At 32.9% G+C, this 18,508-nt stretch overlaps 2 protein-coding genes across 2 annotated transcripts; one reads left to right on the plus strand and one right to left on the minus strand.

Moving 5' to 3' along the window:
* Positions 1-5,744: 5,744 nt before the first annotated feature.
* On the plus strand, positions 5,745-6,727 carry HELRODRAFT_67307 (hypothetical protein; the record flags this gene model as incomplete). Its single annotated transcript, XM_009024308.1, has 2 exons — positions 5,745-5,896; positions 6,349-6,727. Coding segments are annotated over 2 exons (531 nt in total), but the record flags the coding sequence as incomplete, so codon positions are not given.
* A 3,303-nt stretch (positions 6,728-10,030) lies between these two features.
* Positions 10,031-10,539, minus strand: HELRODRAFT_66919 (hypothetical protein; the record flags this gene model as incomplete). The annotated part of the gene is made up of 2 exons (XM_009024244.1): positions 10,031-10,072; positions 10,345-10,539. Coding segments are annotated over 2 exons (237 nt in total), but the record flags the coding sequence as incomplete, so codon positions are not given.
* Between the last annotated feature and the right edge of the window lie 7,969 nt (positions 10,540-18,508).

The following is an 18,508-nucleotide window of genomic DNA, read 5'->3' on the forward strand; positions in this document are numbered from 1 at the left end:
GGTCGTGTCTTTTATTAGTGGATAGATATCTCAAACTTATTGCTGTTTGTTGCTGGATGTTGTTTCGTATGGAAACGTACACTCGGGTTCTTTTGCATACAACTGCAATCACAAACATTAAATTTTGCTGCCATCTTGTTTTTATGAGGATAAACTAGTCAACCATCTAACCAACCAGCCAGCCAGCCAACCAGCCAGTCAACCTACCAGCCAACCAACCAGGATACCGATCGACTGGCGTCTTCAGTAACCAATGACGATATCAGCTATGTTTAACATTTGTCGCTCCATCTTGTCAATTGTGTGCTCTATTCATATATATGTGTGTGTGTGTGTGTGTGTGTGTGTGTGTGTGTGTGTGTGTGTGTGTGTGTGTGTGTACACGTATGTTGCATGTGTGTGAGTGAATGAGTAAGAGTGAATGTGTTTATGTGTATGATGGGGCGAGTATGTGCTTGAGTGTGTATGGATGTGTGTGTGGGTGATATGGATATGTGTAAGTTGGAAATTTAGGGCAAGTGAATTTAACATTTCCTTTCCATAGTTTATTTTTGTTTTTCTTGAGAACAAATGATTATTTCTTTTTGAATGACATTTTGCAGCATTTTGAAATTTATGTTGCTGGTGGTTGTGCTCGATGAGCTCTATCAGTGAACTCTATCACAATTCTCCTGCCTTCTTATCATTATGTTTGACCATATTTAGGAGGAAATAATATGTTGTATTGTGCAAGTGAACAGCTTAAAATAAATGTGCACACACACGCACGCACGCACGCACGCACGCACAGACGCACACACATTTGCACTCTAGTAGCATTCAGATTTTAAACTAAAGCCTCCCTAGCTTAACTACATTCCGTTGAATTCAACCAGCGACTTAAACTTAATATTTCTTTCACTTACACGTGAAAGTTCGCAGCAAATTAAAATTCACGCTACTTCACTTTCCTCATAGTTAATAAAGTTAAGTGAGCTATCGCATAAATTGACAGACACGATTTGTCCTGCGGCTGGTACGTTTGAATTGCCGTATTAATTAATCAACACTTGAAAGGACTTTCGTTTGATCTTCTAAGTTGCTCGTATGAAGGAGACTAACAAGTCAATTTTTAATTTCTCTATACACAAGTAAAATGCTATGATGATCTGGTTGGATTTTCAAGTGCCAGCTAGTTTATGATTAATAATGTTCACTCACATTTTACGAATTGAATGTATAGAAAAAATTGAAAAACACGACCGATGAATTTGAAATTAACAAACAAACAAACGCTTTTTAGCCAACAAAATTTGAAAATTTAAACCAGAGTAATAACTCCATTCTGAACAGCGATTGGTCCTCGCTTCAGCCAATAAGCACCACACCTGTTAAAAATAGTAAGATGAGTAATACAGGTGTGCGGTTAATTAAACGACAGAATAAGCAAAACGTTTGCCTTGCTTATTTACTACGTAATAACGTCACACATATAAGATTAATTTTACTATTTTTTATTGCAAATCTATAAAGGAAAACTTAAGCAGTGCCAAATGTCGTCATTATATCATCTTTTATTAATTAATTCATTGGTGAATCAACTGTGCAGTTTGTGGCTTACTACTAACTGCTACGTTATAATAGCAATATATACTAGAAACTAGAGTCATCGTTTACTTTTAATTAAATTGCTGGGATCGCCTGAGTTGTTTCCTTTATATTGTTATTATACAATTCATTCACATAGATAGACGCAACATTACGACACATATTGTAACGTACATTGTATAGAAAAATGTCTGGAGAAGATTCAACAACAACGGCATCATACACAGAGAGATATGAGGAAAGTCTGACAGAACCTCAGAAAAAAGTTATCAAACAACATAAAGGACACAAACTACAATGCCAACAACAGCAGCTTCAACAAAACAAAGCCAAAAAAGTTGTCATAGACTTGGGTGAGCCTGCATCGAAGCTATCATCACGAGACAGATTTGCATCGATGGAGTCTCTGGATTCAACTGATGCTGTGGATGGTCTCGAACCAGCGAGGACGTCGAGGGATGATGTTTTGGAATCTTTGGGATACAAGCCTAAAAGAATCCCTAAGCCTACAACAAACACACCTGTTGTGGCTAAGAATTTGTGCCATTTATGTGGAAGACGAGTAAGTTAAATAAATAGTTAATGAATAAATAAGTGATTGAATTGAATGAAGGAATGGTCATTCAGATTCGTTTTTGATTGATCATATTTATTCAATTTAATTAGAAATTGATAAATTTTTCATTATTTCAATTGAAAAATATTAAACATTTGTGATCCATAATTACACTTATATTTCACATTAATAAATGCATTTTTTTTTTAAAAATTTAAGCAAATATGGCAGAAAAATTTACAAAGGCACAATGATGTAATTGCAGGTCTACCCAATGGAAAGAATTGACATTGGAGAGCTATACCACAGAGGCTGTTTCAAATGTCATACCTGTGGTCTCCAGCTGACTTTAAAAACTTTTTGTAGAGTCACTTCAAACTCGTCAAAGAACATTCGAGAAGTCTTCTGCAAGACCCATGTACCAAAGTTGGAAGCTGCTTATGACAAAGAGGCCCTTGAAATACAAGCTGCTATTAGAGCTCAGAAGGGTGCAAGTGATAAGGTTATACAAATTTAAGTTCCTTTTTCATTTTATGTTTAATTTTATTTCTCATTCAATTTAATTTTTTATTATTTGTAATTTTTGTTTAATTTCTTTTTTATTAATAAACTAACTCACTCGTTATTTCATTGTTTAATTAATTTGTAATGATGAATAATTTTTCTAGATATTGAGGCAATTCGAACCATCACCAAACAATTATGATCCAGATGCAATGGAGTTTGAGCATGCAAGAAATATTAAAAAAACACAAAAAATCAAGAGAAGGAAATCATTGAAAACAACCGAGGTTGTTATTGTTGTTCAATTTAAAATAATTCAATAGCATTAATATTTTTTATTTGAAGGTTGAACGTTGATTTTTGAATAAGTCAATAATTTATATTGGAAATGAATAGTAACTGAAAGATATTTTATTTGAACTGCAAATCTTGCCACACTTCAATTCTTGTATAATGAAAAGTTAGAATTAATAATAAAAATTAATTCAAATGTTGTATTTGCACACAGGACTATCAGAAATTTGGCATATTTGAAGCTCAAGAAGAGCTTGAAAAAAAGCACAGAAAAGAAGAGGACGAACTGTACAATGAAATGTATGAAGAAAGGAAGGTGCAACTCAAACATTTAGAAAGTACTCTAGCGCGTGAGAAAGAGAAGACTGTGAAGGAATTAGTTGCCTGGTTTGAAGATCAGAAGGTTACTGAAAATGAGAGAAAAAAAGGAATTCAAAAGGTTTGTTTATGCAATGCGTGGGTATTTGTGGTCCTGGTATAATCTAAATGTTGTATATCGAAGAAAGTTATTAATCATTATTAATGTTTTACAACTAATAAATAGTTTCACAACGAATGAATTATTTTCTGTTTTTCAAGGTTGAGCAATATTATAAAGATCAAAGAGAACTTAAGATAAAGGACTTGTTGGATAAGATGCATTTGGAGGAACAGGAGGCTGTGGCGAGATTGACTCAGAAACATGCCCAAGAGATGCTCTTCATGATTGAACAGAAGGTTTCATTTGGCTCCCTAAATTTGATTTTAAACTTTTTTTAATAAATTTGGCATAACAGAATCAATTTAGCGTTGTTAAAAAAGAAGCAAATATAACTGACAACGATAGAATGCTATACAAGAAGTTTGCTTAGGTTAACCTGTAATACCTCTGCAAATGAATTGAATAAATAAAAAACAAATGAGAATGAGATTGACGCGCAAATGTACTTCTTAATTTTGAAATTAAATCACAGGACATAGAGGTTGGAGAAAAATTGGATGAAAAACGTGGCTCTCAATATGCGAAAAGAACAAGTTATAAAGACATGAAATATGTTTCTAGTAAGAAAAACAAAGACGATGATGAAGATCATGACAATGATGATGATAAATCAAACTGTGATGAAGAAGAGGAGGATGAAAATGATGATGATGAAAACAATGAAGCGAGTTATAATGATGATGACATTGAAGAAGTTGAGCAGCACAATATTAAAACATACGATCTTGACGATTACAACGATAAATTCACTGAACACGTTGGCCACAAAAAAAAGTTTACAAATAAAAAAACTGAAATTTTTCTACCAGAGGAAGATACTGAAAGCAAAAAACAAGTGCAAATTGAAAATGAACGGGGTCAAAACAATGAAACAAAATTATCAATTGGAATTGAAAGGAGCGAGGTTACTCGTGAGGATGACGATACGAGCGGGAAGAAGATTTCTAAACCAAAGCGTAAAAAAAATGAAGTGCAAACGGATGCAAATTCTGTCGTTGAAACAGAAGAAATAGCTGATGAGAATTTGAGAAAAAGCAGGAAAAAGAAAAATGTCAGAGATTATCAAAGTAAAGAAACAGATGTACTGGTGGGCGATATTAAAAAACCGCACAATAATTTGTCGATGGAAGGACAACGGAAAAATGAAAAGTTAGGACAAAAACCTCAAAGCACAATCATGGAGAACAAAGAAAATTTGCTGAAAGAAAAGTTTCGAGTTGAAGTAGGTAAAGATAAATCTAATAAAAACAGTGAAGAAGAAGAGGATGAAGTTGAAGAGGATGAGGATGACGAGGCAGCTAGTGCAAACAAAAACGAACAGCGTAGCGATGAAACCGATGACGATGATGATGAAGAACTAGAAACTATCGAAGAAAGAATTAAAAAAGTTTTGAAAAAAAGTAATTTGAAAATCACACCAAAGAAATTAAATGAAAAAACCGAAGGAATCAAATCAGAAACAACAGTTGTTGCTAGTGATATGAAATCATCTGGCGAAAGCAAGCATGCAGATAAAAATATTTGGAAGGATTTCAACTCTTCACGTCATTCCAGTGGTCACAACATATCCGATCAAAAGTTAAACAATTCCAGCAATGACAGGTTACACTTTTACTGTAACGTAACGATTATTAATGATGGTTTTATATCAACTGGAGTTGATGTTTTTGCGGATTTTAAATAATTAACTTTTCTAGAGATGCGATTTTTTAAATGAATAATTTCAAAAAGTAACAAAAATATTTCAATTGATATAAAAAGCACTGGCGAGCGGAGGAAATCCAAGCAGAATCGGGTGCACTACTTGGAGGGTGATTACGAAGATGAGGAGAACTCCCCACGAATGTCCATGCCACCAAACGCTGAACCACCCGTCTGTCGCAAGTCCAAACTATACAAGAACCCTGAAATTTTTGAAGAATTTGACAGACAAGCGTTCGAAGTTAAAATTTAACTTAATTTCTGTAACATCTTTTTTATACGCAAATATGATGATGAAAGTGTAATTTATTAAGTAACTGTTAGTTCGTTAGCAAAGCTCTTAAAATAATAATAATAATTTAAATATTATTGTTCATTTAAAAACTAAAAAAAACAAAAGTAAATAAATGTAAATGAATATGAACTATTAAAAAGGAGGCGAAGAAGGACCCGACCTCATTCACTGACCTCGTCAGAAAATTGAGTTACAACTGCACGTCAGACTTGCAGAAAGTTCGGTGAGCAACTATCAACCATGCAATCGTTGTTTAAATTTATTAACAACAACTCAGTAACCATTTTTTAAATTGTTTTTATTAACATTTTGAATTTTTTAAATTTATGCACAGAGCAATATTTCGTTGGATAACTGCCAAGGATTTGAATAAGATAGAATTCTCGAAAGACCTCACCACAAACACTCCCATGGGGTTATTGAGGGGCATCAAATCTGGCACAGAAACTTACCACAACCTCTTCAAAAGATTGTGCAGGTTCCCTATTGTTCATAATTTTTATTTGCTTTTTAGCCATTTTGACATCATCTTAGTTAATTAACTGATATCGTCGTCATTATTGTCCTTATCGTTGTTATCATTTCAGCTCTCTAACTTTCGATACACATGTCGTCAATGTATTTCAATCACATGATGAACTCACACGACGTGACAAACTCGATCATAGATTTTGCAATAATTTTATTATAACTACATTTAATTAGCTGTTGTTTATGCCCAAACGATTAATCAGTAAATTATTTTTTATTTTAAAAAATTTATTTTAAAGGCTCCTAGATGTTGAAACATTAAAGTTTAATTTAAACAGTTTCCCAACATATTTCTTGACATCACATAATTATAATTAGAACATCACCGTCGTCATAATCATCGTGATCATCAACTAATCATCTCAAGCTTTTTAATTCTTTCTATGTAACATTCAACAGTTACGTGGGCATCCACTGCGAAATCATCAGCGGCTTCTCGAAAGGAGTGGGCTACAGACCTGGTTCCCGCTTCAAAAGTGAACGATTTCGGAACCAGTGGACTGCCGTGTGGATCAAGGACTCGTGGAGGTTCATCAACTGCAACTGGGGTGCACGTCACGTGAAGGAGGCAAACGACCAACAACTCACTTACAAAATCGATGAATTTTATTTCCTGACGGACCCTGAAGATCATATACAACAACATTTTCCAGACGATCCAAAGTGGCAGTTGCTGAGGAGGACCATAACTTTGGATGATTTTGTTCGCATGCCAGTCGTCAAATCTCCATTTTTCAACAATAAATTAAAATTCACGTCTAACGTGGAATCTGTCTTGAGGACATCATCAGATGGTTTTGTCGAATTAAAACTTTACACCCCACACTTGATGAGTTTTGCTTGTAAGTTAATCTCAAAAGATCACAAAATTCCGGAAGAATCTTTGCTAAATCGGTGTTTTATTCGATATATCGGTAATTATGTAGTATTCGCAGCACGTATTCCTCAACCGGGTCGATATTTCTGGGACATCTTTGTCGATAAGAATTGGGAATGTGAATCATTAGATAATGCTTGTTCGTTCTTGGTTTACAGTTCATCATTTGCTCCAGACGCCTACCAAATATTATCTTACCCACCCGTCACCAGTTTTGGCCACACTCCACACAGCCAGAAATATGGACTACAAATATTTGAATCGTTCGACCCCTACATCATTTGCACCGGCTCCCTGGTCATCGAATTCTTTTTAACTCGTCAGAGTAATGTTAGGATAGCGTTAGAGCTGAGCTATTTTAATCAAACGGACATGAAAGAAATTGATTGCAACCGATTTGCAATGATACAATACAGAAACGAATCGAAATTGGAATGTTTGGTCAGATGCCCTCAGAAAGGTCACTACGTGCTCAACATACTGGCAAACCCCAAATCGTCAACAGGTCCATCACACGTACTTCTCTATAAATGCTTTCTCGATTGTCGTGTGGCTTCGGGACAAACAAATATTTTACCATACACGACGAATCGATGGAGGGACAGTCGCTTGTTGGAGCCTCTGACAGGAGAACTTCCCATGAACACGAACATCAACTTCAAGTTGGAATCGTCTGCTGCTTTCGAAGTTTTCATCTGTCTCAACGAAAACTGGTACCCACTGCAGAAGCATACAAGCAGCAAGAGTAACAAAAGTGTTTGGTACGGACTGTTGAATACTGGTCCAAAAATTACGAAACTAATAATTTATGGTCGGTTCGATTCGAGCAGTGAAAAGTTGGTTCCATTTGTGGAGTACTTTATAAAGGAGCCGACCATTGCCGATGAGGTCAGAGCTCTCTTCAGGTACATTTGACTGAATAATATGGGTTTCATCCTTCAATCAAACAAACCTGAATGTTTGTTATAAACTGACCGTTGATCTTTATTTTCAGTTGAGTGTTTTGAAAGTATTTTGGCATTATATTTGTATTTTAACAATTGTTACACCAAAGTGGAGTAAATGCCAGTTGGAGATGGCAAGACTCAAAACAAAATGATTTTGTATTTTATTTTTCGAAACTAAACTTTCACAACTATCAAGTTATTTGTACACAGTATAATAGCGGTAATTATTTAGTGAAATTTTGCACCATTTAAGTGTGTTGTGTATGTATGTTCATGTCTAATACGATAGCTATTGTTTTGTTTAGATTAAATATCGTTGCTAAATGCTAATGAGTGTTCCTGATGGAGTAGTATTGATACTACTTACAGTTATTAAAAAGATTAGTTAGAAAATTGTATGAAACCGCCATAATTGCCACTGATAAATTGATACTACTTTTACTCCCATTGCTACTTTAATTTATTTGCTACTTCCGGTAGCATATTACTTTCGACAGCTGCGGTTACAGCTGCTACCAGCAACTATCAACAATTTCGGACCACCGCCCAACTATTTCTATTATAATATTTTAAATACTGTTGGTATTATCACTACTACCATTACTACTAGTAACAAAATTACTAGCACGGGTGCTAATGTTGAAACGGTTTTCCATTTTTTGTTTCAATTGAAGATTTTTAATATATATAAACTGTTTTTATTAACTTGTGAATTTTTTGTTATTTTAGATTGATTTTTTCGTTTTTCTTCAACTTTTTATTGACATTGTTTATTAAAAACATTTTTTTTCATTTTTTTCTAACAAAATCTAATCATGTTTTGATTTATTACTTGTTAAAATACTTAAGAACAGCCCAACAAATGTCAAGTGACTCTTGTTTCTTGCTTTTTAATTCTCATTGTTTACGTTGCGTGTTTATTATTTCAAACATTCATCTTCATTATTATTGTAATTTTATTATTTTTATTGTTGTTATTATTGTTATCATTATTGTTATAATTATTATTATTATAAATAATTTCGAGGTGGATTCATATTTTTCATTGAAAACAAGTTCAAATAATGAATTTTATGATATTTACAATTCTCAATTTTGCTTGGCAGAAAAGTAAATTTTTTTAATCTTGATTTTATAAAAATAAAAAAAATGCATGAAACCTAAAAAATATAATTATTATTGTTATCATTATAATTTTATATAATTTTACATGTTTATAGTGAAATAAAGAAAGATGACTTATGTATGGAAAATAATTAGTTACAAAATAAAAGAAGCGATAACGATATTAAATGAGTGTTAAATTAATTAGGGATAGTAGTTTATGTCTGGAGTTGCATCCTTGTTTTGCATGTATACTGAAGTTTGTTTTAAAACCAATACTTGAGATATATCAGGGAAATTGTATATTGAGTAATAGTGATTTATTATATACTAGCTCATAGTCTGCGAATTATAAACAGTTTGAATGTTTGTGTTGTGCATGAATGTACGAATACTTAGGTAGCTAAACATTGTATGTGTATGTATTTATTTGTATGTATGCATATATACTCTGTGTGGGGCGTGTGTTTGTGTGCGCGCGTGTGCGTGTGTTCGCGATGTGTTTGTTTATGTTTGGCGTGAAAATCTGAACACTAAATTAGGCTAAAGAGTAATAAAACTGTTTGGTTGACGGTTCCATAGTTTTACTTTTAAAATTTTGATTTTCAGAATTCAAACCGTATTTAATCGAATCATCTTCGGTACTGAAACAAATATCAGTGGAAATTTCATTCGCTGATAACCGATCGATCTGGACTCCTAGATTATTGGCGATTGAAGAATTTGAAATCGGAGATGGATGTTCTGCTGATCCGACGACGATATCATTAGACGATTCAAAATTCGGTCGAGTCAAGTTCGGCCAGGATGTTGAAAAAGGCGGTAGTAGGGATGTATAAGAGTTAGGGCTGTGCAACGATTCCAGCTCTTTTTGGTACAACATTTCTGATATTCGCTGATCTTGGTTGTAGTCATTGTCGGCAGATTGTTGTTGGTCACTCTCGTCCGATGAAAACAGAAGGACGTGATTGTTGTGGTTGTTGTAGTTGTTGATGTGGTTGCTAGCGTTATGATGGTTGATATTTTGATCGTGATTCTGGTTGGTGTTGTTATAGTTGATGTTTTGATTGCTGTTGTTGCTGTAGTTGTTACTGATGTTGCTGCTGCAGTTATTGCTGATATTGTTGCTTACGTTGTTGGATTTTTTGGCTGATTGTTGCTTCCGCCACTTTGAACGCCTGTTTTGAAACCAAACCTGAGTCCAAAATTTAATCGGAAAGCATTGAAATTTAATCTATTATAGTAAGTTTTTATCCGACATTAAAGAAATAAAATCGAAGTGTTCTACATCGTCGCAATCGCAAAACGTGCCTTTACGGTAAATTTTTCTTTCTGAACGCATTAAAAATATAGTTCGCTAACATAAATTAACAATAAAAATTTAGTAAAACTTGCTCACATTGATAAAAATTAAAATTTTTGAAGAAATAACAGGCGATCCAAGTTTACAAAAAAACAAATACCAACTTGTATTTTGCCATCTGTCAGGGAACACTTATTGGCCAGATGCTCTCTGGCCGACTGGTCTGGATAGTGGCTCTGCTGAAAGATGGTTTCCATCTCTTCCAGCTGGTGTTGGCTGAATGTGGTTCGACTGCGTTTTTTCTTGTTTGAGAGACTGCAATCTGCATTCGATGATTCTTCTCCACTGTCATGCACCATCATCATTTCAGACAACTTTTGACGATTTTTTAAAAGTTCAGTCATTTTTTAATAACTTATGTTGCACGCTCCAATGGTCAGCTGTTTTTGAATTTGCAATTTAAACTTTTCAACTTTTTTTTGTAGGAAGGTTTTTGATGTTGATGCTAATATTAATTGATTGAATGTTATTCACTTGTTGGCTATCTAGTCCATCAACCTAGATTCAGTTGAATTGATTATCATCAACAACGGAAATGTTTCAAATATTTCACTTTACCAAATTAATTGACATTTTTAACATTTCATGTTGTTAATTTATATTCTAAACTGTGTCAAATCTATAAATGTTAACAAAGTGATCGAACAATAAACTTAAAAATAACCTAATTATCACAGTTTTTGAAAAAAATGTCAAATGACACGATGCCAACAAGACATTGAATCAAATCACACGTCGAAACATTGATCGATAAACGAGAACAAATGAAAACTGAGTATGTTCCAACTGAGTATGTTCTAACTGAGTATGTTCCAACTGAGTATGTTCCAAATCATTTTTGAGACATAATTAAATATTTATGCGCAATAAAGCAGTTTTTCCAGTTAGTAATAATGTCAAACAACAAAACTATCATCATCATCATCAATCAGCACAGCATCATTTATATAGCGCTCCACAGTCAGCTCTCTTGTGCTCTGTGGAAAGTGATTCACTCTGACATGTTGTGCTTCTTCTAATATTTGTACGAGCTTAATGTATGATATATAGACATATATTTCTTATGAGTGTATATATATAACATATGTGATATAGAGATGTGAGTTTTATAAGGAATACCTAGAGTCTGTATGCAATATGTGAGCGTGTGCACTAATGCAAGTTTAAAAGTGCGTGCGTGCGTGAGTGTGTGTGCGTGTGTGTGTGTGCGTGTGTGTTGTGTGTGGTGTGTGAAAATACACATGCACGTATGTGAAAGTTTTAGAGGCACATACATTTGTGTTTCTGTGTTGTGTTGTTTGGGTGTTGATGTACATGCACTGATGTTTGCGAACTAATTAAACAATTCACTTCCATACAACAACAATCAACTATACGCTACACAAGTTTCAGAAGTGGATGATCGATCATCGGCTGATGTGTGCAATGTCGTCCCGACCCAAACATCAAATGCTGATCATCGTCTTCACCACCATCTCTATCGTTATGTTTGTGTGTTTTTCTAGTACCGTGCACTTACAGTATATGCAAAATTGTGTACTTACATTCCAACATGTGTACTTACATTATGCTAGCATGTGTAATTGTGTATACTACATTTCTTTGTGCATTTGTGTTTACATGTGAATTACATGGAAGACAAAAAGTACAAGTAGGTGCATCGTCGCACTGTTTCAAATACGTTCTCAACATTCCCAACATGTACTCAACATTCATCGGTGAATATTTTATTATTTATCTGTCTTTTCGCCTAATTTTCTCTAATAAATCTCCATTTAATAGATCTCTAAATTTTAACTCGTGCAATTAATTGGATGAGTACGAGTCATTTAATTTAATTTAAATTAAACGGATATTAATTAATTCTATATCAAAGCGAGCAATATTTACTAATGCAATTTAAATGAAATCATTACAAAAACATAAAACGAATGTTTGCCATTAATTGGTGGAATCTTGAAAAGAAATTTAAAAAAATCAATAAAATCTTAAGAGGAACTGAAAAAAAATGAAATGAATCAAGTTTCAAACATCTCCAACTTAACAAAAAATATATTTTACGTCATCTCAACCTAAACATAGACCGAATGGCGTACACTTACTAAGACACATACGCACATGCATACAAAAAAAACAGAAAAAACACAAATATGTACACTTGACGATGATGATAATAGTAATAATAACAATAATAATAATAACAAAATAATAATAATAATAATAGATGAAAATAATAAAAATATTAAAAAGTTCTGTTTTCAACGAATTTTATTATGAAGTGTTTGAAAAATGATTTTTTTCAGCCGCACCATCATCATCTTCATCATCATCTTCATCATCGTCATCATACTCAGCATAATCTGTTATTGTTTATTGTCACCAATGGTGTTTTTATCGTCATCATCGTCTTCGTCATCCTCAATTTACCAAAAAACATCACCGAAATTAACAAGCACTGCAGCAACATCATCATCATCAACAACATCATCCTCATCATTATCAACAACAACATCATCATCATTATCAACAACAACATCATCAACAAAAATAACATAATCGTCATAAACAATAACATCATCATCATCATCATCATTATCAACAATAACATCATCATCATCGTTACCATGAACAACAACATCATCATCAGCAGCAGCAGCAACAAAAACATCATCATCATCAGTGACTCCACCCTGCCTTAGAGTAAACGAGTAGATATAACGTTCGAGTTCTAACCGTTTGTTTACGATTATCACATCACTTTCATCATCATCGTCGTCGTCGTCAACATCAACTATGTCATCATTATCATCATTAGTTATATCATCATTGTCATCATCACCTCAAAAACAACAAGGGCGACAAAATCACGACGACAGCGGCGACAGTGACGACAAGCAACTACATTTTTTTAGATAGCAAACATTTATCAGTGGTGTTTGTATGCGTATGTATATATGTGCGTGTGTGCATATTTGTATGCATGTGTACATATTTGTGTGTGTATGTATGTGTGTATATCTTTGAACTTGTTTATTTTGTATGTGTTTATAATGCGCATGTATGTGAATAAATACGTATGTATGTGAATAAATACCTATGTATGTGTATACGGGAGTGTACTGTGTTTGTTTTTGTACATGCGATGTGTAGATTTGTATGCGTAGCTATATGTGTGTGTGTGTGTGTGTGTGTGTGTGTGTGTGTGTGTGTGTGTGTGTGTGTGTGTGTGTGTGTAGTATGCGTGTTTGAGGTGCTTCCTTTCTGTACGTGTTTTTATGTGTGAATAATTTTGTGTGAATGTGTATATCATATACGGATAATATGAGTTAGCGTTAGCACACATTTTTACAAAATTTCATAATAAAAATAGTTTATTATGATAATATTCAATGGAAAGGGTAAAAAAACAACAATAATAATAATAACAATAAGAACTAAATAGACGAACATAAGGATAACAAACAATAATAAGATGTAACACAAACACAAATGACTGTTCTACTCTGGTTACAAAGTTCATCAACGATGTGTATGTGTGTGTGTGTGTGTGCGTTTGAATGTGTGTGTACGTGTTTGTTGATGTTTGAACATGTGTATACACATGTTCACACATCCACACACTCACATAAACATACAAAACACATACAAGCAGATTCCAGAAAACAAACAAACGCTACCTATGGATGTTGAGGAAACTTGAAAGAATTGCCCACAAGAAAACATTTCATTAATAAATTTTTAACTCATCCAGCCTGAACACAGGTGTGCGTGGAGATAGAAAATTAAGTAAATGCATAATGGAAAATAAAAATGTTAAATAATACGTACGTACGAAAACAAACGCTTACATGTACAAGAGTACACAACACAGCACACATTCGCACCATCACATAAACATTCAAACAAACTTAAACACACTTTCTACTGCACACACGCATACCCCACATAACCACCCATTTACGTATTCAAACTCTCTCTCTCTCACACACACACACACACAGACACACACACGGACACACACACGTATAGATACATACACGCACGCACACATACGCACTGTCTTTTGGTTCACACGACGTCATCACATCACAAGCAGCAGCATATTCAATTACATCCTTCTTAAACAAACAACTCTTAAATATTGCATTATTTTTTTTCACGTTTAAATTTTAGTCATTTATATTTCATATATATATTAAATATAATATTATTTATAATTATTTATTTATTTACAACTTTCTAAATTTTTTATTTCATACATTGATAATAAAAAAAAATCTTTTATTTTATTAAAAATAATTAAAAACGCAATGTGCGTTCTTAACTCTCAGCTGGCTAAAAAAAAATTTCAATTTTGAAAAATAAAAATATCATTGTATGCCATTCGCGGTAGTAGTAGTAGTAGTAGTAGTAGTAGTAATAATAACAATAATAATAACAATAAAGATGGTGGTGGTGGTGATGATGATGATGATGTTCCTGGTGACAAAACAATGATAAGGACGATGAGTAGGATCTCCAGATGATGAGGTTGTCGATGACAAAGATGATAACAAACAAGGATGAAGAAGATAACGATAACGATGATGACTGTAGAATCATAACTGGCTGTAGAATCGCAACATGGCCATTGGTTATCAAGTGTATGTTACGCTCACTATAACATAACAGTGATGGTGATTGTTGTGAAGATGATATCGAATGTGAGTTGAAGATGAGTGAGTATCCAGATGATTAGGATGATTAAAATGATGGTGATGACGACTGAGATGATAAAATGGTGTTGATGATAAAATTATCTGCAGTCCAGATGTGCTGGCATTATAAGCACACATCCAACCAACCAACCATCCTCAAAAGATAGTGAACAATACCCAGATAACAAATACCTCATTCACTACGCACCGCAGTTATCTGTACTTTTATGATATTTTACGGTACACATGCGGTATTATATCGCGTACAAATACAAAAAAGAGGTATTTTATGTTGTGTCACTCTAAGCAATAATTATATTAAAACGATTTGAAAATACAATATATTTCATCGCGTATTTAAAAGGTATTTATGTTGTACAAGCAACATTGAACGTACGCTCAAAGTCGTACACTCTAGTAGTATTACAAAATGTATATACCTTTGTACTTGTCATAAAATCATTGTGTGCAATAAATGTAGTGTTCAGTGCAACACAGCAAGTCAACAACTGTATAACATAACTCATCCACGTATAGGAAGATGCGGCATTAATAGTTGTAGAGATATCTAAACTTGCGTATATTTAAATAGTCTCTCTCTCCCCCCCTCTCTCTCTCTTTCTGTGTGAGTGTGTGTGTATGTATGTGTGTGTGTGAGTGTATGAATGAATGAATAAGTGAGTAAATAAGACTAAATACAAACGCGGCGTGTTCGTGTGCTGATGATGAAGAAATGATGATGGAAAAGATGATGAGGAGATAGTAAGTGGAGAAGAAGGCAGTTTAAGAAATAACAAAAAATGTTATTTTTAAATTCTAAAGATAAATTTTTTCATAAAAATTTTATTCATCATACCCAACAAAGATATTTAAAAAAACAACTAAAAATGTTTTCAATCTTATTTAAAATGATACGACGAATCAAATCGTAGATAAAATAATTATGGAACATCACCAGACCAAAAAATATTTAGACCTTAATTCGATAAAAATGAAACAATAACGCAATAAACAAATTTACTTTTCTAAATAATTAAACAATTTTTTCTGAAAAATCCAGTAAAATCTAAACCACCATGTTGCTTTACAAATTATAGAAAAATAGTGCAAATAAAAAAAAGATTTGCCATGTATTCAGTATAACGTGTTACCTTTTATAACATAAACAATGTTAAAAACATCTATCTACACATAAAAAAATCCCAACAAAACGTCGCTAAAATAGATAAATTTATTGATATAATGTTTCAAAAAGTTAAAAAGTAAGTAAAAAAATAACAAAAATACTTCATCAAGGAATGAATGAATGAATGAGTGAATGAGATGTCCTTGCAAGCATTGTTCAATCAGCTTTAAAATGTATTAATATAAATAATAGTTCTGCTTGGCATACAGCTGTATAATTATATTATTAAATTCAGTAAATATTTACATTTACGAATTTTGATACATAACTGAGTGTTGTTGTTGTTTTTGTTGGTGGCTTAGCATGTAGTTGTGAATCTAAACGTGATTGTTACATTAATAGCAAGAGTATTGGCTGAGACGTAATTGAATTATAATAAGAATTAAAAAGGTAGTAATCATAGTAGTAGTAGTAGTAGCAGTAATAATAGTAGTAAAAGTAGTAATAGTAATAGTAGTAGTAGTAGTGATAGTGGTAGTAGTAGTAGTGGTGATGGTGGTAGTAGTAGTAGTAGTAGCAGTAATAGTAATGATAGTGTGGTTGCTATTATAGTAGTAGCACAAACAACAGTAATAATAATTGTTTTACATTTTTGTAATGTTATCATTTGGAGGATATTATCGCTTAACAACAAAATTTAAACTTAAAAATGAATGAAACCAAATAAGAAATGACCATATTCGATGGAAACAAATGTTTTTCTAGCACAGACCACGTTCCACTCACTACGATAAAGAGGAAAGTCAGAAAATAAAATGATTCAAAATTTTTCAAAAGTCTCCGTGAAGTCGAATTATTATGGATGATGATGTGTGGCGAAGTAGCTACTGTTGTAAATAAACAAAATAGCTTTTGAAAGTTTACGCTTGAGCCCTTCAATATTTTATAATTATAATCCAATTTATTGAAATTAATAAGAAAATCATTGCTGATCATGAAATTTGAAATAATCCTATATAAGCGCTGATGATGAGAAAAATCGAAACAGGACCTATACGCTTTATCATGAACACCAGTGATTGATTTTATTATTAATTTCAATAAATTGGATAATAATTATGCTTGAGCCTTTGAAGAAAAGCTTAACCGTTAACTTACAAAAGCTAAAAATTTGGTAAATTCACACACACCTACACACACACACATATACATATATACATATATACATATATACATATATATATATATATATATATATATATATATATATATATATATATATTACAGATTTAAAAAACAATGATCAAAATATTGAGGGCGGTTTTGTAGTACACTTGCACAGAAATTCTTAACGACGAACCACTCCACGGAAACTCTCAACGACTAACGAACAAATAAAATCAACTGAATGAATCTTTAATAAAACTCCTTCCTCATCAACATAAACAGCTCATTAAACCAATCAACCTTCAACCTTCAGGTAGAAAAATTTTTACAGTAAAATCAAAACACGAGCAAACTCAACATTTAAATAAGAAAAAGAGAGAGACCATGATAAAAAGGAATGTGTAGAAGAGAAAGAGAAAGAGAAAGAGAGAGGGAGAAAAAGATAGAGAAAGAGAGATGGAAAGGAGTCTTACAAAACTTACGCGTGCGTTTATGAATTCATATGGATAAGGTACATACATGCACGTAAGAAAAATTTTGAAAAGACCACATCGAGAAAAAACCAACAAAATCCAAACCAACAAAATCCTGACTACAAAAACTATTGTGGTCGTGCATACGTACACGTATCTATATTACCAAACCAAAATATTCGCATGCATCCAAATTCATGCTACCTACCATTGCCAGTTACCATACAGGCATATGCAATCACCGCCACCACCATTTATTAAATTGAAAAAAAATAAAAACGCACCCGACCTTCACAAACGAACACGTCATTATAAAACAATAACAAACAAAAAATAAACAATTAGTATTTCTTATTAGGAAACAAAACGATTCAGAATTATCAAGCTGGTGAATGAATGAATGAATGAATGAATGAATGAATGAATGAATGAATGAATGAATGAATGAATAAACACCGTATGTATAAAAATAATCGTGCACATGTTAACAGAACAAAAATACAGACAGAACAATTAGGAATACCACAAAAATACAAAATGAAAAATGTGTTGTTGACCAACGAAAATAAAACACTAGTGAGAATATGATTAAAATTTGATATGATGAATTTGAGAACCAACCCTCGGTGAAACCTTTTAAACGATTAAGACTACGTAAATATAAAAAAAATGTCAGCAAGATTCTTTACACGAAGTTTATACAGTTAGAAACCAAACCAGACACGACAGCATGCCAAGATACTTTAGTTAAACAAGCACAATTCGGTATAATTTAAAAAAATTTAAAAAAAAATTGCAAAATTGA

This window comes from Helobdella robusta (assembly GCF_000326865.2).
Source record: "Helobdella robusta unplaced genomic scaffold HELROscaffold_4, whole genome shotgun sequence".
Classification (NCBI taxonomy): Eukaryota; Metazoa; Annelida; class Clitellata; order Rhynchobdellida; family Glossiphoniidae; genus Helobdella; species Helobdella robusta.